The following is a 25,031-nucleotide window of genomic DNA, read 5'->3' on the forward strand; positions in this document are numbered from 1 at the left end:
AAGTGGAAACAATGATAGATCTTTTCTAGGTCTCCAAAATCACTGTGGATGGTGACTGCAGCCATGAAATTAAAAGATGCTTGCTCCTTGGGGGAAAAAAGCTATGACAGACCTGTGCTGTGCCTAGTCACTCAGTAGTGTCCAACTGTCTGAGACCCCATGGACTGTAGCCTACCAGGCTCCTCTGTCCATGGGGATTCTCCAGGCAAGAGTACTGGACTGGGTTGCCATGCCCTCTTCCAGGGGATCTTCCCAAGCCAGGGATCGAACCCAGGTCTCCTGCATTGCAGGTGGATTCTTTACCAACTGAGCTACCAAGGAAGCCTAGACAGCGTATTAAAAAGCAGAGACTTTTTCCCCACAAAGGTCCATATAGTCAAAGCTATGGTTTTTCCAATAGTCATGTACAGATGTGAGAGTTGGACCATAAAGAAGGTTGTGCACTAAAGAATTGATGCTTTTGAATTGTGTTGCGGGAGAACTCTTGAGAGTCCCTTGGATAGCATGGAGATCAAACCAGTCAGTCCTAAAGGAAATCAACCCTGAATATTCATTGGAAGGACTGATGCTGAAGCTGAAGCTCTAATATTTTGGCCACTTGACGCTAAGAGCTGACTCACTGGAAAAGACCCTCATGGTGGGAAAGATTGAGTGCAAGAGAAGGGGGCCGATAGAGGATTAGATGGTTGGATGGCATCATCAACACAATGGACAGGAGTTGGAGCAAACTCTGGGAAATAGTGAAGGACAGGGAAGCCTGGCGTGCTGCAGTCCATGGGGTCAGGAAGAGTCGGATATGACTGAGAGACTGAACAACAACGCTACCAACACACCACCTCTTCCCAGCTGCACGACCATGTCCAGGTACCGCCACTTGGTGGTGGATTCTCTAAATGGAAAATAGCATCTGGGCGCTGACGTGAAAGAGGCATCACCTTCTTCCGGTCCAGGTGTATCAATTCACACTAAATGGATGGAGGGAAGAGTGGCTCACACTCAGCCAGGTCTCAGCTTCCCGTTCCTTTTCTGGACCAAAACCAACAGGTGCCTTCCGAAAGTGCTGTACAAATGTGGGCTCATTCGCTCTTGCTCTTGAAGCAACTCACTTGCTCGTCTGTTAGTCAATGTCAGTCAATGTCAGTCACTGTCAGTGAGTCAGAGTCAGTGGCAAAGGGCAGGCCCATCGGTCAATCAGTCAGAACCCAATTGAATTGGTTCTTATGGTGGGTCGCTCTGTACCGGTTTTTCCGGCCACGCGAACCCTGGGTTGTCTGTAGGAAAATCTTCGCTCGTGACAGAATCCACATCCTCAGGCTCCGCCTCTTCGCTTTCTTATCCAACCATAGGTCTCTGCCACACAGGACTACACGCCCCCCAGGTCACATCCAGTCACAGGCCCCGCTCTTCCGAAACTCTGCCCTATCAGAGGCCTAGCTCTCCAGGACTCTCCCGCCCTCTGTAAGGCCACGCCTCCATAGTGGACTCCCTCCACGGCCCCTCCTTCCTTGGGAGCCCTGTCCAATGATACGCCCTTCCTTTCACAAACCCCGCCCTCAGGTCTTGCTTTTCCCAGGCCCAGACCCTACCAGGCAGACGCGGCGGATGACGGTATCGAGTCGCGCCCCGAGAAGGTCACACGGGATCCTCCAGCATGGCGGCGGCGGCGCTGAGGGCAGGCTGGTGCCGCTGCCCACGGGTGAGCAGATGTGCGGGGCCAGGAGGGCGGGACTAGGGAGCTCCGGACCGGCGACCTCCAGGATCTCGCTGTCCTGAGCTCTTTGACCTCTTTGCGCCTTCCCTGGGCTCCGCGAGAGACTCAGAGTTTGATCACTGGGTCAGCCGAGGCCGGGGCGGGGGCCCGGTAACGTGGGGCCTGAAGCTAGGCCTGAGGGAGGGGGAGCCGAGACTGTCCGGCCAGGGGCAGTAATGCATGGAGCCGGCAGGGAGAGGATCACCCCTCATTTCTGGCTGACCCCACGTGTACCGAGGAGTGAATGGTGACCGTGGCGCTCCGTAGAGAAGCAGTGGCGAGGAAAAGGCAGAAAACCGTGACAGTCACGGCTCGGCTTTATATGCTTTGTCCGCGACCGGGAGCACTTTCCGTCTCTCCTCCTAATCCTCTGAAAGTACGGGAGGTAGTTGTCGCCCTGGCTGAGAATCTGGGCTCACAGATGCCTTGGGGGTCAAGGCGTATAAAGTGCATTGGGACAACAGTACTCACGTTGCTACTGTTTGATGCTATCTCAACAGGTTAGGAAACTGGGAGCTCAGTCGCGCTAAGCAAGCTGCCCACAGTCTCAGAGCTAGCAGGGTAGTTGACCTGGCCCAAAGCTCAGGTCAGGAAGGAACGTTATCTCACAGGAATCTGAGTGTTAGGAGAAACAAGGTATTTCTGACTCAGGGCAGAGCTTTTCTTCTGGACTGATAGTCTTTTGAGTCAGGGTTTGAAGGCTGTGTGTACAGGTGTTTGATTTGGGCACAAGACAAAAGAGGAGCCACCTTCAGGTTCCGTCCTCCTGTGGGGTTTTCCTTCCCAATTAGAGAGCGATCCGCTTCAACTTCAGACTGCTGCTGACATCTGTGGCTCCAGGATCAATGGCTGTAGGCGTTTAGAAGAAGAAAACAACAAAGCAATTAAAACAAAAGTTTCGATAAGTCACAGGAGTGACTTATAGCTCTTGAGTAGCTATAGGAGATCATAGCATCTGTGTAAGTCTGTATGTTGCTTAGAGTTCCTGGAGACAGGAAGCATGGAACAGGATGAGGAGAGGCCCAGGGATTGTGGAAATGGAAATGTGATTTTGTCAGGTCATTGACATCCGTGTTACTGGCTCCATGCTGGGTGCTAGGATGCAGCACTGAACAGGACCTACATGGAGCTTCCCTCCTAGAGCTTAAGTTCATCATTTGGTCAGAGAAGAAATGCCTTTCACATGAGGTTAGCAGCATCTCTCTGCCCAGGTGACTCCCCTAAGTTGCTCTGCTCACATCCCAACCCTGGATCAGGACATGGTAGGTTTATTGCCGGGTCGTGCCTGGGACAGTAAGTTATCAGTGTGTACCTCTGAAAGCCCAGGCCTCTGGTCTTCCAAGGCTGGCAGAAGTAGAGAAGGCCGGTGAGAGAAGACTGGTTGCCACCAGTATCAAGGCTCCGCATGCCCATTTTCAGACTAAGGCCTTAAATCAGACTGGCACATTTAGCCTTTAGCGTTCTTCCACCATAGGTTGGCATTTCCTAGGACGCATCTGGTTTCCCCTAGGTTCAGAGTCGGGAGGGTACATGTAGGCCCTGCAGGTACAGTTCCAAGATTTTCTACCAGATTCCACTGGCTTCTCAGAATTTGAGAAGATGGTCGAGCCTCAGGCATGCAGGTGGCATGGGATAAACATCGTCAGATGAGTCTTAGCAATCTCTGCTCTTTTAGGTGGCCTATTTCATTCCTTCCTCATCACCCTCTGGTCTAAATGGATCTTTATCTCTTCTCCCTCGATTAGAGATGTGTTGGCAGCGGAGTCCATCTCCTGTCCAGCCACAGTCTAGTGCCACTGCCCCATGGTACCTATCAGCTGCCCCGGCCTAGTGGAGAGCTGACCCTGGTGAGTGACTCAAGACGTGAGCGAGCTGGCTGGAAGGGGAGGTGTGAGGGTCAGGTATAGGTGACAGAAGAACCCTGCAGGATGCTGCCCACACTGCCGGGGCATCTGATGGGCAGGCCTTCTGGAGTCAGAGAGCACAGTGGGCCTGGTGCTCTTGGTATCTGGAAGTGCTCGGCACACTTTGGGGTGGGGCTCCTGCCTCCCAGAGTGGAGTGGGATCCCTGTAGTGGAGTTGAAATGCACCGCCTACTGGGTCGCACGTCTGGGTCCTTCAAGCAAAGCTGGGCTTTGCTTCTGGGAGACAGCCCCATGGGCATTTGCGTTCACAGAGTCACACATCTCCTGGAGCTGGGTTTCCCCAGGCTAGACCGTCCTTACCTTTATTTTTTTTTTTAATTGTATTTATTTATAAAACTTACATTTATATTTTTGTACAAAATTTCTATAATTTTGTTTTTATATAATTTTATATTTATGTGAAAGTGAAGTTGCTCAGTCGTGTCTGACTCTTTGCGACCCCGTGGACTGTAGCCCACCAGGCTCCTCCGTCCATGGGATTCTCCAGGCAAGAATACTGGAGTGGGTTGCCATTTCCTTCTCCAGGGGATCTTCCCTGACCCAGGGATTGAACCCAGGGATTGAACTCAGGTCTGCTGCATTGCAGGCAAACGCTTTAACCTCTGAGCCACCAGGGTATATTTATATAATGTTAGTTTTTATATTTTTATAAAATTTATATTTAAAATTTGCATACGTTTATTTATAGCTATCCTGGGTCTTGGTTGCTATGCTTGGGGCTTTCTCTAGTTGCAGCGAGTGGGGGCTACTCTCCAGTTGCCATGTGTGGGCTTCTCGTTGTGTCGGCTTTTCTCGTTGCAGAGCATAGGCTCTAGGGCTCGGAGGCTTCGGTAATTGTGGCGCCAGGGCTTAGTTGCCCCACAGCAAGTGGGATCTTCCTGGATCAGGGATCAAATCCATGTCCCCTGCATTGGCGGGTGGATTCTAAACCACTGGACCACTAGGGAAGCCCTGATATCTCTCTTACTCTTGACGTTGTTTGTCAGAAACAGCATTTTCTAGAGCTTTTGCCCTCCCCGTCACTCCTCCTCAACCATGCTTCTGCTGGTGTTTCACCACCATGGGGAGGAAAGCTCCAAACCTCACACTGACTCCACTTCCACATCCTTAAGCAGCCCACACCCTCCCTTCCCTTTTGAGTCTCAGCACAACCCTCCAGTTACCTGTGCCAGCCTGTCTCCCCAGCCGTGTCCTGGGGCTGTTGTAGGTGTGGGACTTGTCTTTCCCATTAGTTGTCCACGTTTCTGATCTGCCCTGCCCCCCACCACTGCCACCCAGTCCCCAGCCCTGGGGTGAGTGGTGGGGCTGCTGTGAGCTGATGCAGTCCCTGACACTCTTGGAACCTGGATTTCCCCTGGAGAAGGGCAGGCCAGGACCCATCTGGACCAGACAGCTGCGTGCCAGCACCAGACCTGGCCACCCCACCTCTGGGGCAGCACCCAGACTTTCGGCCTCTTTTGCTGGGGCTCAATAGCAGACAGGGGGGCTGTTGCCCCTGAAACTAGTAGGGTGAGTCCCTAGGCCTGGTGGTGGACCCCGCGCACCCTCAGAAGTGGGAGCAGCCTAGCACATGAGGCCATGTCCCCGTGACCTGAGTCACTCGCTCACAATAATTTTTGAAGCTTTCTCTTTCCTGAACCTGTGAAGGAGGAGAAGCCAGGATCTAAACCCAGCTGTGTCTGACCCTAAAGCCCATGTCTTGGGCAGGGGAGTGCATGGAGCGGGGCCTCATGTGGGATCTTCCTGGACCAGGGATCAAACCCATGTCCCCTGCATTGGCAGGCGGATTCTTATCTTCTGTGCCACCAGGGAAGTCCTTGGCCTCATTTCTTTTTATTGCTGAATAATAGCTTGTTGTCTGGGTGCCCCACAGTGTATCACTTAATAGTTTTTTAGTGTGCCTCTTCTACTCTTCTGCAAAGAGAGAGCTCTTCATTGTTAAACCTGTATCAACAGAAATTAGAAAATTAAAAAAAAAAATCCTTTGTCTCTTTCTACATTCTTTCTAGTCCAAATCCTATTCCTCTGGAAGCAGAAAAGGCTTTCTCTCTGGCTTGCTCGATAACATCAAACAGGAATTAGCCAAAAACAAAGAAATGAAAGAAAGTATAAAAAAGTTCCGAGATGAGGCCAAGAAGCTGGAAGAGTCAGATGCGCTCCAGGAAGCCAGGAGGAAATACGTGAGTCCCCTTCGTGACTCGTCTCTGAACAGACTTATTGGCCAACCCAGTATGTTAATCACTGATTAACCTCTCTCACCTCTTACTTGCTCCCTGGACCCAGGAATCCCCGTAGCGCAGTGCCCCGGCTGTCAGGGTCCCTGATGATGGGGAGTAAGGGGGCGTGGGAAGCCACTCAGCCCATCAGGTCTGTGGTGAGCCTGTGGCATCCTCTACACACAGACCAGCACACGGGGGGTTTTCTGGACCTCCTGCGTCAGAATCTGCATTGTGGGAGAGGCTCAAGAGAGGGGGACATGTGTATACTTATGGCTGACTTGCACTGCTCTACAGGAGAAACCAACACAACATTGTAAAGCAGTTATCTCCAATTAAAAATAAAAATTAAAAAAAAAAAAATCTGCATCTCCATAGGTCTCTCAGGCACTAGGTTTGAGATGCGTACTCTGGAGGGCCTCTGAGTGAAATGGGTAGAAAGTGGGTTCCAGGGCTAGTGTAATTGTTACATGGTCGCTTGGCCAAAAACTTGGGTTTTTCCATTAGAGCGTACGGAAACACCCAAACAACTCAGCTGCCTGAGAACGGGCCTGTGGCCCTTTATCTGGCTGCCCGCGAGGGCTCTGCAAGGCGGATGCGAAGCCCCGCCATCTCCCCTGTGGGTGGCTGAGCCTGGGGTGTGGGCGCTTGCCCCAGAAGCCCCAGGTCCCTCGGTGTTTTGCTGTGTTGATCCCCGATCCCGGGCTGCTGGCGCAGTGAGGCCTGTTCCCTCCGAGTCTCCGCTAAACTCTGTGGGGAATTCCACCCTATGGGATAGCGCCCTTCCTTGTCATTAAGGAAGAGGAGTGGGCTGAGGGGCCACCTGGGGGCAGAGGAGGCTGAGGTTGGGGCAGGGTGCCTGGGTGGGGGCAGAGTGGGAACAGCACCCCCCCACTACTGCCCTCAACATATTGCTGATGAGAAGATAGGTGAGTTCACCCCCTGCCACCCAGAGAGAGATTTGGGGCCTAGGGCTTTGTGCTCAGGAGGGTCCCTGTGCAGGCTTCATGCCAGGCTGAGGGGCAGCCAGGGACCCTGCCGGAAGGGAGGGACCCATTGGGCAGGCTGAGGGGGAGGGGCAAGAGAAGCAGAGGTGTCTGGGGAGGAAGGGACTGCTGAGAAAATGCTGCGTTGGACTGTGCATCCCAACACAAAGACACAATGTCCTTCCCCCTAGAGAACCATTGAATCGGAAACCCTACGGACAAGCGAGGTGATCAGGAAGAAGCTGGGGGAGATCACAGGCACCGTCAAGGAGGTAATGGCCTCAGGGCTCCCAGGGCCTCTTAGCCGACGCTTCAGGGCCTGTTTGTTCTTACCTCTGGCAGAGGAGTTGGGGGGCGGAGGCAGTGCTGGGAGCCTCAGGAGGAACTGGCAGCCAGCACTGTGTAGGCTGGGGTGGTGAGCAGCCTGTCCACTCCAGAGGCTTTCCGGAGATAGAGTCCAGGATGCCCTCAGGAAGGAGGGCGAGGTCAGACCAGCCCACTGGCCTGCTTAAGTTAGAAGCCTCTGTGCTACAATCAGGAGGGTCAAATGAGGATGTTTTTCTTCCCTCCTTAGGATAGGAGGGGAGCACTTTGCCTCCAAGGGTGGAGGTGGGAGTGACTTTCCTGGAGGGCTTTCTTTGTTGCTTCTGTTTGGTTTTTCTGCTCTCCTGGGCTGGAGAGAGGGACCTGCCTGCTAAGTCGCTTCAGTCTTGTGACCCATGGACTGTAGCCCTCTGTCCAGGCTCCCTGTCCATGGGATTCTCCAGGCAAGAATACTGGAGTGGGTGGCCATGCCTTTTTTCCAGGGGATCTTCCCAACCCAGGGATCGAACACGAGTCTCCTGCATCTCCAGGAGAGAGGGGCAGGGCTTCGAGGCCAGCCCAGCTCCATGCACACCTCCTCACCTTCTTCTTGCCTCCCCGCCACCCGTGGCTGCCACTCCTGTGTATCCCGGGAGGGCTGGGGCTCCTGTCTGCTCCGTGCCTGCAGCCACAGGCCCAGTGCCCCAGAAGCCGTAGGCACCCTTCTCAAGCACACACATACCCCAGTCACAGCTCCACCAGCCAGACAAGCTCAGGCTGTCTACTCCCACCCCTCTTTGGCCTGGTTGGCCCTTAGCCCTGAGGGAGCTCCTGCCAGCCCCCAGCCTGTGCCACGTTGACACCTCCCCTTTCTCCGTCTCAGTAGAGTCTTGACGAAGTCAGTAAAAGTGACCTTGGCCGGAAAATCAAGGAAGGTGTGGAAGAAGCAGCCAAGACCGCCAAGCAGTCTGCCGAGTCAGTGTCCAAAGGCGGGGAGAGGCTTGGCCGGACCGCTGCCTTCAAAGCCCTCTCCCAGGTGAGCTGGGCTGCGCTTGTGCCTGTGGGCACTCTAGGCTCTGTCCTGTTCCCACCCACCGGGAGCCGAGTTCCCATCTCTGGGCTCAGCCCCTTCCAGCTGGGTGGTCTTGGGCAAATCGTGGCCCTTAGGGAGCTACGGGTTAACAGACCGAGAGCTCCAGCCCGCAGTCAGTGGCTGACACCCTTAGGTCTGGCCCAGAACCCCGAGACTGTCGCTTCTGGTCACTTGAGGTCCTGAATCCCTTCTGTGAAGACCTGACTGCACACTGGGCCCTCTGCTGGCCACAGGGCCATAGGAGAGAAGGTCCGAGTTGCTGTTCTCGAAGGATCACAAGGCAGGCATGGGGACAGGGGAGGGGCAGGCAGTTCTGAGTAACATGACAGGAGCGTCCGGGGGCGGCTCCAAGCCAGGGGAGCAGGCATTGCCAGCTGGGGGCACCAGGGCCAACTGGCTGTGACCGGAGACACTGCAGGGGCCTGGGGGCCATACGGAAGAGTTCAGGTTTTATCCTGAAAGCATAGCCACCAGCGAGGACTCGGGCAGTGGCCCAGAGGTGGCTGGAGAGTGTCTGCGGTGGTGGGGCCGGGAGGGAAAAGGGTTCCGGAGGTTTGGGAAGTCGGGATCCATAGACTGGGTCAGCCTGGATGGGGGTGATGGGGCAGGGGCCGCTCAGGATGCCCCTCCAGTTGCTGGTTTCTCCCCACCTGAAGGGAGGTTTCCAGGGAGATGGGGGAATCGACCTCAGAATATGAAGGTCGTCTGGGGGCTGCTCTTAGAGAAGGGGTTGGTGGGGGTGGAGGGGGAGTCAGGGACAGAAGTCAGATAGCCAGGGTCTCCTCTCGGCAGCGAGCGTCTGCCTCCCCCTGAGGCTCTGACAAATCCTTGGCCTGCACCTGCAAGGCAGGTGACCTTGAGACCTGGAGCCAGGGTAGGTGTACAGCTTCTGGTCGGGAGTCGCCCAACTCCCACATGCCCGGCTGTGCTCTGCAGGGCGTGGAGTCTGTCAAGAAGGAGATCGACGAGAGCGTCCTGGGACAGACCGGGCCCTATCGGCGACCTGAGCGGCTCCGGAAAAGGAAGGAGTTCGCTGGAGAGAAATTCAAGGAAGAGAAAGTATTTGAGGCCAATGAGTAGGTACCAGACGGGTCAGGGGCTTCCCGCCCCATCTCCACCTCCCTTTTTAGCCACCTGCAGTGTTGTCTGTCTCTGAGGACCACACAGGGTTCCGACCCAAGTCTGCTTGTGGGGTTTCTTTCTGCCCAAGGTTCCCTGGCTCCCTGAGAGAAGGAAAGTGGGGAGGGATAGGCAGGGGAAATGAGAAGGCAGGAGGCTAGGAGGTGAGGCCAGGGTCGTCACACTGTCTGACTGCTCCCTCTCCCCGTGGGAGCAGCCCCCGCGCTGTGCTCACTGGCTTCCCTGGTCTTCCCAGAGAGGCGCTGGGGGTTGTGCTGCACAAGGATTCCAAGTGGTACCAGCAGTGGAAGGACTTCAGGGACAATAATGTGGTGTTCAATCGTGAGTGTCCCCATCTCAGAACGGCCCAGCGGCAGGGCGGTGAGAGACATGCACTGAGTGCTCCCCGGGGGTGGGCACCAGACAGAGGAGGAGGCTGGGGTCTGAGAGAGCCAGGCACTGTGGCAGTCACCCAGCGTGTGAGCAGCAGAGTGCAGGCCTCAGGAGGCCCAAGGGGAAGCACCCAGTACATCTCGGGCGGCAGGGCCTCTGCCGTCGGGGCTGGGTCACCATCTTGACTAGAGCCAGTGTGGCTGTGGGGCAGGCAGGTATGAGTGCCCCCTGGCCCCCCTCCTGTCCCCACCTCGATGGTGCAGCTGTGGATTTGGCCCCTACACACCCCACCTCACAAGCCAGGAACCAGCTCAAGGCCCAGTGTGCTCTACCCACTCTGGGGCACCTGGCTTCCCTCTTCAACCCATGGTGATTCTCAGAAGCCTGTGTTTCCTTTGCAGTGAAAGCAGCTGCCAGTGGAGGTGGCCCCCCACAGTTCGCACAGACCCCCAAGCTCATGGTGGCAGGGTCTCCACACCCCCACCCTGAGGTTGACCCACAGGCCCTGGTCTCTTGAGGAAGAAGCAGCCTCGGAGAGGCCCCCTCAGTTACCAACTCTGCTCGGGATGGCTGTGATGGAGGGGGTGTGTCTTTCTGGAAGGGACCCCTGAGCCCTGACCCTACCCGCCACCTGCCACAGGGTTCTTCGAGATGAAGATGAAGTATGACGAGAGCGACAACGCCTTCATCCGGGCATCCCGTGTGCTGACAGACAAGGTCACGGACTTGTTGGGTGAGTGGGCCACCCCAAGACCATCCCCTCACCCTGAGCCAGCAAGGGGGCAGAGTCCCAGGCCCTCACTGCCCTGCCGGCTCGGCCATCCCAGGGGGCCTGTTCTCGAAGACAGAGATGTCAGAGGTGCTCACAGAGATCCTGCGTGTGGACCCCGCCTTTGACAAGGACCGCTTCCTGCAGCAGTGCGAGAACGACATCATCCCCAACGTCCTGGAGGTGGGTGTGCGCCACGTCCCTGCCCCTCCATGGCCACCAGCCCTGGCTGGAGCCTGGGAGTCCTGCAGCCCAGCCCATACAGAGGCCTGTGGCGTGGCCTAGTGGGACTGCAGGGAGCGCCCCCCCACCCCGCCCCCCGGTCCTCTGTGAACATCCAATCCCTCCTCTTGGGGCCCTTCTCCCTCCTCTGCGTTCCCAGCTTCCTCAGGACACTCGGGGCAGGGCTGGGAGGAGATGAAAAGGTAGCAACTCCTCAAAGCAGCAGCCCGAGCCCAGGCGGGAACCTCTGGGGTAAGGTCATCTCAGCCTCCACCCCCACTGTGCCCTGTGGTTCCCCCAAGTGCCTCCCACCCCCAGGACCCTCACCACATCCAGTTCCTATGTCAGCTTCTCTCCTCGCACCCTGGGAGCCCTCCTCCATACTCTTCCTCTGCCCCTACTCTGCCCCTTCCCTCCTGGGCCAGGCCATCCAGAGCTTTGTCCCCAGGGCAGGCAGGCTGTCCCTGCCTGGCCACCTCAGCTCAGTTTCCTAGCTGGGACCCAGACCTCTGGCCACTGCCACCTTCCCCTTCCTTCCCGCAGACTCTGGGGACCCACCCTGGGTTGCCCCACTGTTAGCTGCGGGAGCTCCCCTCCCACTGCCTCAGCCTGGCCAGGTCTCCCCTCCCCAGACTTGGACCCCAGGGTGGGGCTGGGAGGCTTCGAGGAAAGGGTCCCCCTGGAGAACATTCTCCAGCAGTATCTCCCTGCCTCCAAAGCCCACTTTCATTCTCATACTTGATTTTTTGTCTTTCCCTTTTTAGGCCATGATTTCTGGGGAACTCGACATTCTCAAAGACTGGTGCTATGAAGCTGTGAGTGCTTGCTGGCTTTTTCTTTGTCCTGTTTAGGCCTAAGAAGAAATAACAGTTTGGAGGAGATCTGCTTGGGTGGCTCCATCCAGGAAGAGCTCGATGGGGACGGGGGTATTGGGGGTGGGGGTGGCTGCAGGCTGGGGATCCAGGGGTCAGGGAAGTGGGTGGAAAGGGACACTGGAGAAGCCTGGGGTGCATCAGATGTTCACTCTGTGCGTGGGGGTCACAGGTGCTGGCCAGCAAGTGGGGTGTGAGGCCCCACAGCTCCCCTTCCCGAGGCCAGGGTTACATCACTGGACTCATCCCTTGGGGATCAAGAGGGTGCTTCAGGGACACCGAAGCAGAGCTCCCACACAGGCGGCATTGGATGGATTCATTAGCTGTTGTTCTTATCATGAGATCCTCAAACATAGATCCAAGCAGACATTGATATATTTTTGCGTGGGTAAGAGCTGCGTGTCTTAAGGAGGCCTAGCTGTTCCTGGAGTTGGAGCTCCAGGTCCCAGGCCACGGGCAGGGCTGGGCTGCATGGTGGCAGGTCAGGCGGCCTCGGGAGCACCCTGTCTGCCCCGTCCCTTCCTGGCAGCCTGCTTGTTCCCACGGGGCCACCTTGCCCCATCCTTCTGGCTCCCTGACCTGTGTCTTCTGGGAGTTTGTTTTTCTTCACCCCCAGCTTCTTGATACTAAATAATCCAGAATCTCTTTTGGCTGATTCTCTGCTGTATCCAGCTCACAAACAAGTTGGGAAAAACAGAGGAGAAGATGTCAGGTTTTCTTTTTAAATACTCCCCTGCACGGTGACTAATCCAGCAGGCGTTTATGAGTGGGTTGGTTTTTTTTTTTTTACTTTGGGACTGTTGAGATGTGACTGGTTATCTCTACCCGCGAGCTGCTGTGGGTGCCCCTAGAAACACAGCCGAGGTTGAAGCCACTCACCCCAGGGCGTTCTGAGAATGTCATCTTTAAGAAAGCACACCAGAACTCAGATTGGCACCTTTTTTTTCTTTCATTTGGTGGGTCCATTAGTGGCATAAAAAGTGGGTGCTGTTGGAATGTCTTCCATTGAGATGCGAGATTGCCATATTCCGGGCTTGGGAGTAGGCGTGAGAGGGCTATGGTGTCTTTGCCCCATAGGAGGAACAGGCTGCCTGCGGCCAAGAGCCACCCACAGGCACTGGTCAGGGAGAAGCAGGCAGACCCAATCAGCTCACCCCAGTGCAGCCATGGGGCAGGATGAATCCTAGAAAAAAGCGTTTGGTTCCAGGCCAGGATCCACAGGAGAATGTTCTGCATCAGCCAGAGAGGCCTCAACTTACCTCTCCGGGAGCATGTTCCTGTTTGCGTTCCAGGAGCGTTCCCGACCTCACTGATTAATACCGCTTTCAATAGTGGTGATACAGTGCTGTCTTGGTAATGAGAGGGAAGTGTGTGACACGCGCCAGCAAGAGAGTGGCACCAGCCTGCCTGCTCCTGGCATCTGTCACTCCTGGGCAAGAGCCCTTTCTGGGAGATACATGAGCTGAAAGCCTGAAACCCCGCCTGTGAGCCTACTACCGGCCTGGGGTGTGTGGTACCCCCGGCTCCTAGATGCCTTGTTATGGCTTGCTTGAGGGTGGCCGGTCCCATGGGCATGTTCGGCTTCTTGTTGCAGACCTACAGCCAACTAGCCCACCCGATCCAGCAGGCCAAGGCTCTGGGCCTCCAGTTCCACTCCCGTATCCTGGACATTGACAACATCGATGTGAGTGCCTCTTCCAGGGTGGGGGGGAGGGGCAGGGGTGCTTCTCTGAATTGTGCTGAGCTGGGAAGGGTGAGTTCCTTGTCCCTGGAGGAGTAGGGTCGCTTTCACTGAAGGGTTTCCATAGTCCTGGGGTTGGGAATTCTCCAGCAAGTGGTGGCCCAGGGGTGCTGCTGCCCAGATCCAGGGGCTCCTGAGGCCAGGGCTCTCCCTGCACCTCCACTGAGAAAGGTGGGGGCTCTTTTGGGACCACTCAGGCCCCCACTGGTCTCTCTGCCACGACTGTGTGGGGAGCCCACACCCGTATGGAAGACGGGTGGCTCTGAGAGGCCTCGTGTGTCCACAAAGCCTCAGTCCAGGGATCCTGTCTGGGTCCTCAGAGATTCAGATTCTGCTCACAGTTGGGAAGTGCCCACTGAAAACAGACCGGTGGGCAGCGGTAGGTAGGCCTGGGGTGCTGAAGCTCAGGTCTGCCCCTGGATGGGGGCTGCAAGGAAGGCACCAGGGACCACTCTCTGAGGCCCATCCACCCTGTCCCCACCCCCTGCAGCTGGCCATGGGCAAGATGATGGAGCAGGGGCCAGTGCTGATCATCACCTTCCAGGCCCAGATGGTGATGGTGATCAAGAACCCCAAGGGCGAGGTGGTCGAGGGCGACCCGGTGAGTGGGCAGGAAGGGAGGGGCAGGGCATGCACTGAGTTCCTGCAGTGCAGGGCACCAGGACAGCACGTTGCGCTGGGCCTGGTGGAGGTCAGAGGGCTGCTGATCTGTCTGGTTTGACCAAGTCCTGAGTCCAAGCCTCTGCTCTGGATCCCAGACCCAGGCCAACATTCCAGACCCACTCTCTGCTCCCTCCCAGCCCTGATCTGGCTGCAGTACCCCCACCCTCCTTCTGGTGTGGGTACCGGGTGCTCCCCGCCTCCAGCCCTCATCCATTCCGGGTTCCGCAGGACAAGGTACTGCGAATGCTGTATGTGTGGGCTCTCTGCCGAGACCAGGACGAGCTGAACCCCTATGCAGCCTGGCGGCTCCTGGACATCTCGGCCTCCAGCACAGAGCAGGTCCTCTGAGCATGGCGGCCATGCCCGGGCCCACAGGGCTGACCCTCACTGTGGACATGCAGGGAACTGGCATCCACCTGCAGCAGCCAGACCTCTGGGGACAGGACTGTCAGCGCTGCCCCTGCTCTGCCAGGCCAGCTGCAACACCCGGCTGGATGGGGCAGGGAGGGTAGGGGGCTGCATTGGCCCCCTGGTGGGCTGCTGGCCTGCGGGCCTCAGACCAGGCACTCCCTCCCAGGACTGAGCAGTGGGGCCTGGGCCCACTGGCCACATCAGCCAGGCCATTTTAGCTCCTTTTTTTTTTTAAAAAAAACAGTGCCCTTGTTATCCTGTATATAAGTGGAGATTTGGAAATAATAAATCACCAAAGTGCAAGAGAACAACTTGGGTTGTCCAGGGTGTCTGTCACTGGGGTCAGGGAGCTGGGACTGAGGAGGAGGTGGGGGGTGGGCCAACTCAGTGGTGATGAGGAGAAGGTCGTGGTCACTAAAGAAGCTGCAACAGAAGAGGGGGCAGCTTTACCTGGGCAAGGCCCTGCCCATCCTGGCTATGTGTGGGGGTGAGGGGGGACAATGACAAGGAAAGCTATGGAGGTTTTCGGTGACCTGGGTGGGGTCTCTTTAAGGTTGGGGTCCCTGAGGCCAGAGGACCTTTAGCGACGGAATGAGTTTTGGGGGCACTGGGATCCTCCAAACAGGGAAACTGACGGGTCAGTTGCAGAGGAGAATCAGGGTGTGGGAGCTGAGGTCGGGCTGGGAGGTTTAGGAGTACTGGTCGGGGTGGGAGGGTGAAGTCCTCGGTGCTCTCGGTTCTTTGGGGCCAGTGGTCTATGCAGAAGCTCGGGGCGGGGCCCGGTTTTCCCGGTGGGCGGGGCGGGGTCGCGGGCGCGCCGCCGCTCCCTGCGCAGCCTCCGCCCCCCGCGGCGGCCCCGCCCCCCGTCGCCATGGGAACAGCCGCGGCGGCCCGGCTCGCGCGCTGCTCGCCTGCCTCGGTCTCCGCGGCTCCAGGGGCGGGTGGGGTGGGCAGAGCTGGGGACGCCGCCGCGGAGAGGCCAAGAGCGGACAAGGTGCGGGTCCCGGAAGACAGCGAGGCTGCCGGGCTCTGGGTCCCGGTCCCGGTTCAGGCCAGGGTGAGGGGCGCGGCGGGACGGAGGTGGTGGGGGAGGGGGGTCCCCGGGACGCAAGAACAAAGGGAGTGGGGCGGGGGAGCCGGGTCTAGCCCCCGCCACCTCCCCGGACCGCGCGTTCGCACCTGTTGTGCGCGGACCGGCCGGGTCGGGGTTTCCTCTCCTTGTTCATAGCTTCCCCACCTGCGAGCACGCCCGGAGTTGGGTGCCCGCGGGCCGGGCATGGGCGTAGCCCCGGGACTGAGGCCCAGGCGGGGGCTGGGGTTTGGCAGGGAGTGGGGGGGACGGCGGCGGGAGGGGACGACGCGGGGGCGAGGGAGGTCGCAGCTTCATCCCCGCATCCCGGGCGGGCCTCTCCTCCCCAGGGCGCGCGGCAATGTGAGCCATGAGCGCGACGTGGACGCTGTCCCCCGAGCCGCTGCCGCCGTCTACGGGGCCCCCGGTGGGTGCGGGCCTGGACGCGGAGCAGCGCACCGTGTTCGCCTTCGTGCTGTGCCTGCTCGTGGTGCTGGTGCTGCTGATGGTGCGCTGCGTGCGTATCCTGCTCGACCCCTACAGCCGCATGCCCGCCTCGTCCTGGACCGACCACAAGGAGGCGCTCGAGCGCGGGCAGTTCGACTACGCGCTGGTCTGAGCTGTGCGGCGCCCCTGGCCGGCCCTCGGCGGGGTCTCTCTCCCAGGGCAGATCTGACGAGGGGCGCCGCCAGGCCTGGACCGCGCTCGGGATCCTGCCCCGCGAGCCCGCAGCCCGAGTGGGGAGGGCATGAGGAGAAGTCCAAGCCCTCCCCCCTCAGACCCCTCCCATCTTCCCTCCTGGCCAGGCCAGAGCCCCACTTCGTGCCTTTATCCTGCCTTGTACCACCCCTCCGCCTCCAGCGTGTAGGTGTTTCTCTGCTGTTGTCCTGCCGCCTAGCAGCATGAGTGTCCTGTCCACTCCTGTATTCGGAGACCCCCGTATCCTTTCCCTTCCTCCTTGTTCTGTGACCATCCTCACTCTCCACCGGGGCGCGCAACCCCGCCCGTAAGCGCTGAGCCCCTCCTCGGGCTCCGGCTTGCGGGGCAGGCTCTCCTGGGCTCACAGGGTGGGATACTGCATACCAATATGCCCTGCGCGTCCTGCCCCGGAGACAGAGCCTGAAGAGCGACAATGGCTCCTGTGTCCAGGATGGGTGGCTCCTTCCACAGGAGGAGAGGGCAGACAGGTTCCCTCCCGCCCCCAGCCCAGGCCCCAGTTCAGGTCAGCGCGCGCCTCCCTCTGTTACCACCTCCACCCTTCTTTGGCTCCCCTGCTACCTCCCCCTGATCCCTCTGCCACACCCCCTCTCCAGACCCTCCCCTGGCCTCTCAATCCTCCTTGCCTCTGAGCCCATGCTGTTAATAAAAGCTATTATTGAGCGCTTACTGCATGCCAAGCAGTGTGCTGAGGTAGAGACTCTGCACTTGGCCTCTTGTATTTTCAGGATCCTGTTAGCACCATCATTCTACAGTCCTGGGGACTCGGGTCCAGACAGGTTCAGTGACTTGCCAGAGCTAGAATCTGAACCCAGGGCTGACTTTTGCACACTCTTAAGAGCTGCCCAGGGCTGAGAAACACCTAGATGCATGCTCTGGGGAACTGAGGCTAACCATCTCTAATTCCCCCCATTCCAGAAAGAGCCAAGACCACCCTTCCTTCCCTTAACTTGGGGCGACTCTGGGGGCCATTGATGGACTTCGCCTGGTATGGAGCTGGGATGGGGCACCCTCAGCCAGCCCTGGAGGTTGTCTCTGAGACCTGACGTGGCCTCCTGGCACTGTGACCATACCTGCAGCCCCAAACCACTCTGACCTGATCCCTCCGTCCCACCATCAACTTCGGGAACCTCAGATCTGGTGTGGTGGGGCCGTGGTCACGGAGTGGGCTGGCTCCGTTCCACGACCCGCCTGGGAGAAATGCTGTGCGCCCTGGGGGAGCTGTGTGCAGTGTGTGTGGGGAGAAACTGAGTGTTGCTATAAAAGGAAGGTTGTGTGAATGCACAGGCTCTGTGAACAGAAAATCTGCCAGCTCTCAGAGGACTAGTGAGATCTGGGGGAAGGCGGTACTGTGGGAGGACACCTGGTGCCCCCGCCCAGCCTGTCCCTGCCTCCGCACCCTCAGAGAGGCTAATGGAGGGGGCCGGGCAGGGAGAGAGACCCAGGAGCACCCCTGGGAACATAAGGCCTTTGACAGCAGCTGGGAGCCCAGCCCCGCCCTCTACCCAGCTCTGCTCCCTTCTCTGCTCCTCTGCTCCCCTTCCAGCTCTCCCTCCCTCCCCAAGGCCACCTCAGGGACTCACTCCCCTCCCTCCAACTTCCTGACACATGAGCACACCCACCCCACACCCTCCCCTGGCCAGGGACCTGACTCCCCCACCAAGACCCTCCCAAACAATTACCAAGGGTTGCTTCACTGCCCACCCCACCCTCCTGCCTGGCATATCCCCCTCAGACCCCAGGAACTCTAAGCTATGGTTCTCTAGCTCAGATTTTCCCTCCAGCATTTTGAGCCCTCTCCCACCTCTAACTCACAGGAGAAAGAGAGTCATTCAGGGGGATTGACAAGAACTTTATTCACCGTTACAGGAAACAGGATACTGGGCTTCGGGAGGGATGAGGAACCAGTGGGGGAAATATTTGATGGTGGTGTTAGGCCAGCCAGTTCTGTGGCTGAACCCCTCCTTGTACAACTGGGCTTCGTCTCTGAGACCCCCACTGTATCAAGCATGTTAAGGCCACTGCACATTCGCTCAGGGACCTTCCACCGTGGCAAGATCCTCATGACAATCCAGGGCCAGACCAAGCAGGATTGAGGGTCTGGGGGCTCACCGAGGTCTGGCGTGTCCCCTGCCTACCAGGCCTCTACCTTGCCACCTGGCCCAGAAGCTCCAAGGGTACCAGGAACGGGTTCAGGGGGCACACCCCAGCTGCTTGCCAAGAGGATATGGGCTGGCTGGAGCCAGCATTCTCGGGGGCCTGAGAGCTGGCCTGGCCAGTCTCCTCCTGACCCCTGGAACCTGCCTCGCTATCCTCAGTTCCCGACGCCAGGCCCCCACTGGCAAGGTCGCGCTGGGGAGCCATCAGGTGTCGGTACATACCCGACATGTGTTGAACCAGGGTGGCGCAGGGCAGACGGGACAACTCCTCAGGAAGCGCCATGAGCAGGTCAAGGACCACAGCAGACTCTGGTGAGGGATGGAAAGGGGATGAGTCGGGAGGGCGGGGCTGGCCATCAAAGAACCCACCCCAGAGTGCCGGCCCCTCCCTCCTCACCAGCTGCGGAAAGCTCAGGGCCCTGGCCACCGCGGGAGACGGATGATAGGTACATGTAGATCTTTTCGAAGTCCACAGAAAAGTCTCCCTCAGCAGACTGGCCAGCCCGGGACTCGGAGGATGCCTCAGGAGCAGGGCCTTGCGTCTTGGGGGCGGAGCCAGGAACCTCACGCCCTCCGGGGGCCTTGGGGGTGGGGCTGGAAGCCTCAGGACTCAGGTCCTCCTGTCCTCCAGGGGCGCTGCGGAGCAGTGGCTTTCCGCAAGCCTGCGTAGGCTTGGAGGGCACTGAGTGCAGGAGGCTGATGGGCTCCGTGGCAGCGATGGCGAGCACCTGGCAGGCAGAGAAAGTTCAGGGAAGGAAGGGCAGAAGTGTCCCCGCGGGTTGCTCCCCTGCCCTGCAGGAGACAACATTCAAATCCTCCCTCCCACCCTGAGGAAGGCTGAGAGGGTGGACACGAAGGCTAGGGGGGCCAGTGACAGGTCAGAATCACAGCTGGCAAAGGGAAGGGATCCAGGTCCAGCTTAAACTCATATATATGACCCTGCCCTCCGGGACACCCCCATCCCGCCTGGGGGCGGGGGATGGCTGTACCTGTGAGAAAGCCACAGTAAGCGCCTCCTCCAGTGGGCCTGTTACCTTCTCAGCCAGATCCATCCACACCTGGGTGGAACAAGCAGAAGGTACTTCGGGACCAGTCCTCAGGAGTCCCCCATACCCTACCCCTCCCTGGAGCTCCCCTGTCCAGATTATCCCTTGGAACTCCCACTTCATTCCCCAGGGGCCAGCCCTGGGGAACCTTGCCCCATCTCACCTCGATGGGGGCTGGGGTCTGTGTTTCCCAGCGCCTTGGACCCTTTGGGCCACCTGAATGTATCCTCTGAATGGCCTGCCGGGCCACTCGGCCCTTGAGCTGCCGGAGAAAGTCCTGGATCTGGGAAGTAAGAAGAGGCCAAATGGACCTTCTAGAAGCCCAGGGCTAGGCAGTCCTGCTTGTTCCAGGGCTAGCCACTGCTCCCTAGCCTCCCGCTGGCCAGTGGTTGAGGGTCATAGAGACTCTGCCCGGGGTTCTCGGGCCAAGGCCCTAGGCATGACCAGCTACCTGACAAAGATATAAGGCCCTGGCCGGTTCTGGCTCCTCCCCGCAGCGACAGCCCACACCCGTGGTTAAGTACTATCCTAGTCACCTACCCGCTCCTTCCACTCCGCTCTATTTCCCTCTCACTTCCTGACTCCCACTTCAACCTCATTCCCATCCAGTCCTGCTGCGACCTGCACCCATTCTGGGAAGTGACGGAAAGTGTTCGTCGCTCAGTCGTTGCCGACTCTTAGCGACCCCATGGACTGCAGCCCTTCAGGCTCCTCTGTCCATGGAGTTCTCCTGGCAAGAATACTAGAGTGGGTAGCACTCCCTTCTCCAGGGGATCTTCCCGACCCAGGGATAGAATCGGTGCCGTCTGCATTGCAGGCAGATTTCTTCACCATCTGAGCCAGCAGAGAAGACCCATTCTGGCCTCCTTTCAAACTCAGAGCTCGCCCCGCCCCTAAATTTTGCCTTCGCTCCGCCTCTCAGACTTCGGCGACACGGCCTCCTCCTCGCCTCGCCCCTCGACTCACTCTGTCCCGCCCTCACCCCGCCCTCAGCTTCTCGCAGCCACACAAGGCCCAGCCTTGCACTAGTCCCGCCTTCTCCGGCGTTCTTCCGGTTCCTCAACCTCGGCCTCGTCCCCGCCTCACCCTCGACCGGCCCACTCCAAGGCCCCGCCCCCAAGCCTCACTTCCGTCCAGCCCACCCTCAGGGCCCGCCCCTATGCCAGCCCCGGACACATCCTAGCCCCGCCTCCAGCCTTGCTCCCACCTCGGGACTCTTACCTCCGTCTTGCTCCGGCCCGGCAACTCTTGGGCCAGCTCGGCGGCGTCCAGCTCTGGTTGGCCCTGTCGCGCCTGCAGTAGTCGTAACAGCTGCCGCTTCTCGCTGGCTCTCCAGGCCGCGGGGCCAGTCACCTCAACCAGATAGCGCCTCGGGATCGCTCGCCGCCGCTGCGGTGGCTTCATGCCGGTGAGGCGGGTGAGGGTGTCGGCGACGTTCCGGAGAGTTTCCTTGGTGGGCGGGGTTACGGCGGCCTCTGGGTCCAAAAGACCCCGCGTGGAAGCAGAATTGGATGGGGGCGTGGCTGTGCGTTTGCCGGCCGTAGGGAACTGCCTACCTCGGAAGCGATGGGGACTGATACCTAACTGAAGCTAAGGCGAACGAGACCCCACCGCCCGCATTCTGTCTCATTCGTGAACTGGAGCCGAGACCTTAGATTTCATCCCTCCCCTCCATCCCAGGAGTAAGTCTTGTGAAACTCCTGTTATGTGCTTTGTAGCCAAAAACCTCAGCTGTGGGGTCGGATAGCGAAGTGATGTGGCCTTTAGAGCCTCAGTTTCCTCAGCTGTAAAATGGAGCTAAAATCCCCCCCTTGTCTATGCTCTGAGGAGGGTGAGGTCAGACAGGAGGGATTTAAGGACCTTAAGGCTAGACGGAGAGGAGCTTGGAGCAGAGACTTGAGCTCGAGGTCTTAGCAAGGGCAGGGTCCGGGCTGTGGGAGTGGAGCGCGGAGAGGCTTTGAGAAGGCCGGTGAACTGGTGCAGGTTTGGAGGAGGAGACGAGGCTATTTAAGCTGGTAGGATTGGGTGTTCCCTTTTGTTAGGGACAAAATGCCCGTGGGCGGTATCTGCACACGTGTATAAGGGCGTGTGAGCCCCTCCTCAAAGCCCCACCCCTGCAGTCTGGACCTCTTCCTGCCTGGAATCCCCACCCCCGCGCCACGCGCACGCGCGGACTTGAGAAAGCTGCAGTCCAGGCCAGAGGTTTATTTCGGGCCCAGGTGGGAGGGTGGGAGGAGAAGCAAGGAGGGCGGGGCGCAGTGATCGTAGTCCCAGCGAGTACCGTAGTCCCCCGAGGCGGGCCTGATACGAGGCCGCGGCTGGTTTGTCTCCGGACCCTGCTGGGGGCGCGCCATCTCTGGAAAGAGGCGACTCAGGCTAAGTGGGGAGAGGACGCTAAGGCTGGTCACCCCCTTCTCAACCCATCGCTGGCCGCCTCATCAGTCTGCGTGGCCGGGTGAGAGTGGATGCTAAGTCTGAAACCCGAATTCTCTTTGCCTAGTACCTGTGTGAGGTGTTGAGAACCTTTCTCACGACACTAAACCCGCAGTCGGCTACGGGTCACCCACTACCTGAGTTCGAATCCCAGTTCCACTAAATTTTTGTGACCTTTAGCAAGTCCATTTTAGAGAGTGCCTCATTTTCCTTCTATTATGGGGATTATAGTAGAAAGTTGTTAGAAGGATTAATATGCGTTAATCATTTGGAACTCCGCCTGGCAGAAAGAACGGGCTATGAAGATCATTATCATCCTCTCCCTCCTCCATCTGCCCTAACCGGCCCCACGTTACACTCCCCCTCCTTCCTGCGCCCCGACACTTACCTGCCTCACTGGGGCCTCCTGGGCTGGGGGCCGCTGGGCGAGGCTCTCGGGGGCTGACCGGGGAGTTGGGGCGCTGGAGAAGAGAGGGAAGCTGAGGAGTAGGGGTTGCGGTGCGCAGGGCCGGAGCTAGAGCGACCCCTGGAGGCTGCTGCGGGCGTAGCGGAGGCCGGTCTAGGGATGTTCAGGGCGGAGCAGGCCGACGCGCTGGAATAGACTGGGGGCCAGGCGGAGATCCCGGAGGGCGGAGATTGGTACCTGAGTGCGCGCACACGAGGCTGAGGCCGGCGGCCACAGCGGCGCCCAGCACGAAAGCGGCCAACACTAGCGCTACCACCGGCGCGGGCTCCAGGGCCTCCGGGGCCGGCGCGGGAGACTCGGGGCGCACAGCTCTGCCGGGGAAGCCCTTGGGTAGCCCTGTGAGAAGTACAACGCTAAGACTGGGATCAGGCCTCAGAGGTCCTCCCCACCCCTCTTCTGGACCCCAGAGATCCCCCCGCGGAGGACTGCTGCGCGCTCACTGGGGGGCAGCCGTGGCACAGTCACCACGATGGGCTGCGTCAGTGTGTGCAGGTGGGGGCTGTTAGCACCCAGGCTCTCATCGTTGCCACTGCCGGCGCCCGCGCACGCCTCATCCTGAGGCAGACACTGCAAGGAGAGGGGGCACAAGAGACGGGAATGTCAGGGGCCGGACTCCACGGACTGGGCCGCAGGCAGATCTAAATGTCCAGCACTCTGTTGCAACCAGGGATCGCATCACTAGAATCCTGGAAATCTGGCCCCTTCGGACGTCTCTGCCCCCGACCGCAGCCTGAGACCCAGTACCTACTCCCAGTTTCGAGATGCCACCGCCCCCAGGTCCAAAAGCGCCCAGATGGAGGCACTCGCCCAACCCCTGATGGGCCCGGGCGCCCAGGTTCCCGGTCCTGCGGTCCTGCGCCCGCGCACCGGCGCCAGTGGAGGCAGCGTCAAAGGCGCAGGCGTCCAGCGGGCTCGGCGGAGGCGGCGGCGGCAGCGACTCAGTTGGCAGTGCAGGAACTGCACAGAGGCGTTGAAGACCGGGCGCAGGCGGAAGCTGAAACGCGCAGGACGGGCGGCACCGAGGAGCGGCCGCGGTGGCGGGAAGGTGACCGAGGAGTCGGCGGAGCAGCCCCCGCGCAACAGTGCCAGGGCGGGGCCCAGGGCTGGGCGCGAGGACGGTGTTACGGAGCAGCGGTGCAGGGCCAGGCCCCAGCGCGGGGAGGGACGGGCCAGGGCCGCCTGGGGGGCGGGGTCGCCGTCAGGATCGGCAGCCCCCACCGGCCCTCACCCGGCCTCCGTGCGTCCCGCGTCTACCTGCACAAACACGCGGCTGTCCGCTGGGACCTCGAGCGGCCCCGCACGGCGCGGGAAGCCGTCCTCCGTGTCCGACAGCTCCAGACTGAAAAGGGGTCGGCGCAGCCAGGGCCCGGGCGCCGCAGGGAACGGGGGCTCTGGCGGGGAGAAAGAGCGGCACAGGAGAGGGAGGACGCGCTGTCTCTTGTTTACCCCCGCCGACCTCCCCGCCTCCCCCGCCTTCTTTGGAAGATGGATGCAGTTGCGGTGGGGGATTCACCTGCGCTCGGCTCTGTGCCTCACGCCCTCAGCCATAAAGCTGCTGTGATGTACCCCCTGGAGAACCCCAGGACGTTCCAGCCCAGCCCCTGAGCCTGGGCGCAAAGCTGCACCTTTCTGGGGAGGCGCCCTTTTCCCCAGACCTCGTCTTCTCCACCTGCAGTGGGCAAAGGATCCCTGGCGGGGAAGGGGCTGAGGGGCGCCTGGCAGTGGATGGTCAGTCTGGGTGGGCGCAGAGGTCCTCCCCTACCCCCACCCACCAGGGACTGCTTTGGGGTCACAGCAGGGCCGTCTAGCGGGGACGATGCTGACCCCACCCTTTCCTTTCTAAGAGTTGGGGAGAACAGCAAGATGGTCTTCCTCCAAACCTTTCGGCACCATGGAAGCCCAGCCTAGCCACCAGAGTCTGGGGCTTTTCCCCAAGTCTGGTTCCTCACTTCTGGACTGAGGGCAGCAGCAGCAATGGAATAGGCACTAGGGAGCCCCTATTGGAGTGTGTGATCACCCTGCCACCCCCATCTGCCTTCAGGAGGCACTCAGCTATGTTCTCAAAGGATGTTATCTAAACGTGCACCGCTCCCCTCCCACAGCCCTTGTCCTCACCATGGCTGCTGGGGACTTTGAAGTTGGGGATCCAAGACAACCTGGAATGGAGGGTGGGGGAGACCCCACCTTCCACCCACCCACTTCCATTCCCCCAGGTAGGATAGATGAAAGGTTGCATTGAGATAGGGCAGCACAGGAATGGGGGTGTGCTGGGCCATGTCCCCTTGCCTGTACATACCAGCTGGCTCACTGGGCAAGGTGGTGGTCCCCGGGAGCAGGGCCAGCAGCAGGAGCGCGGTGCCCAGCATGCTGGCCTGGCTGAGATGAGAGCATACAGGGCTGGTAGCAGAGGCACCAGCCAGGCAGCACCCACACCCAGGAGGTGGGCAGGCGGCCCTGTCCTTGGCTGGGTGGCCACTTCCGGAGGCAAGGAGCGGGGGCGGCAGACTGTTGGGTCGACATCAGAGCTGGCGCCCAAGGCCTGCCAGGGATTAAGGGCTCTCCCACTGGACCTATGGCTATCAGATTAGGGGGAGGTCCCAGACACTGGCCATTAAATATGCGGCAAGTCGCTACAAACTACCCCTCCGGCCCCCAGCCCTGCCTCCCCTCACTGCATA

The 25,031-nt window shown here is 59.3% G+C and overlaps 4 protein-coding genes across 4 annotated transcripts; 2 read left to right on the plus strand and 2 right to left on the minus strand.

Annotated features, from left to right (window-relative positions):
* The first annotated feature begins 1,579 nt into the window (after positions 1–1,579).
* On the plus strand, positions 1,580–14,774 carry TIMM44 (translocase of inner mitochondrial membrane 44). The gene is made up of 13 exons (XM_040240536.1): positions 1,580–1,696; positions 3,496–3,597; positions 5,685–5,855; positions 7,069–7,149; positions 8,067–8,216; positions 9,210–9,349; positions 9,649–9,734; positions 10,426–10,518; positions 10,613–10,737; positions 11,541–11,591; positions 13,243–13,332; positions 13,880–13,990; positions 14,281–14,774. Exons 1-13 carry the CDS (start codon positions 1,652–1,654, stop codon positions 14,398–14,400), a joined length of 1,365 nt encoding a protein of 454 aa, XP_040096470.1. The 5' UTR covers positions 1,580–1,651; the 3' UTR covers positions 14,401–14,774.
* Positions 14,775–15,314: 540 nt separating this feature from the next.
* On the plus strand, positions 15,315–16,945 carry CTXN1 (cortexin 1). Its single transcript, XM_040240537.1, has 2 exons — positions 15,315–15,520; positions 15,883–16,945. Exon 2 carries the CDS (start codon positions 15,903–15,905, stop codon positions 16,149–16,151), a length of 249 nt encoding a protein of 82 aa, XP_040096471.1. The 5' UTR covers positions 15,315–15,520; positions 15,883–15,902; the 3' UTR covers positions 16,152–16,945.
* Positions 16,946–18,080: 1,135 nt separating this feature from the next.
* On the minus strand, positions 18,081–22,350 carry SNAPC2 (small nuclear RNA activating complex polypeptide 2). Its single transcript, XM_040240540.1, has 6 exons — positions 22,276–22,350; positions 20,676–21,810; positions 19,618–19,737; positions 19,398–19,466; positions 18,806–19,136; positions 18,081–18,717 (listed from the first exon to the last, which is right to left on the minus strand). The coding sequence occupies exons 2-6, from the start codon at positions 20,856–20,858 to the stop codon at positions 18,395–18,397; spliced, it is 1,026 nt and encodes a 341-aa protein (XP_040096474.1). The 5' UTR covers positions 20,859–21,810; positions 22,276–22,350; the 3' UTR covers positions 18,081–18,394.
* Positions 18,081–24,719, minus strand: TGFBR3L (transforming growth factor beta receptor 3 like). The gene is made up of 11 exons (XM_040241622.1): positions 24,650–24,719; positions 23,655–23,744; positions 23,221–23,576; positions 22,794–22,920; positions 22,531–22,689; positions 22,276–22,348; positions 20,676–21,810; positions 19,618–19,737; positions 19,398–19,466; positions 18,806–19,136; positions 18,081–18,717 (listed from the first exon to the last, which is right to left on the minus strand). The coding sequence occupies exons 1-6, from the start codon at positions 24,717–24,719 to the stop codon at positions 22,281–22,283; spliced, it is 870 nt and encodes a 289-aa protein (XP_040097556.1). The 3' UTR covers positions 18,081–18,717; positions 18,806–19,136; positions 19,398–19,466; positions 19,618–19,737; positions 20,676–21,810; positions 22,276–22,280.
* Positions 24,720–25,031: the final 312 nt, after the last annotated feature.

This window comes from Oryx dammah, unplaced genomic scaffold (assembly GCF_014754425.2).
Source record: "Oryx dammah isolate SB20612 unplaced genomic scaffold, SCBI_Odam_1.1 HiC_scaffold_5, whole genome shotgun sequence".
In the NCBI taxonomy this organism is placed as follows: Eukaryota; Metazoa; Chordata; class Mammalia; order Artiodactyla; family Bovidae; genus Oryx; species Oryx dammah.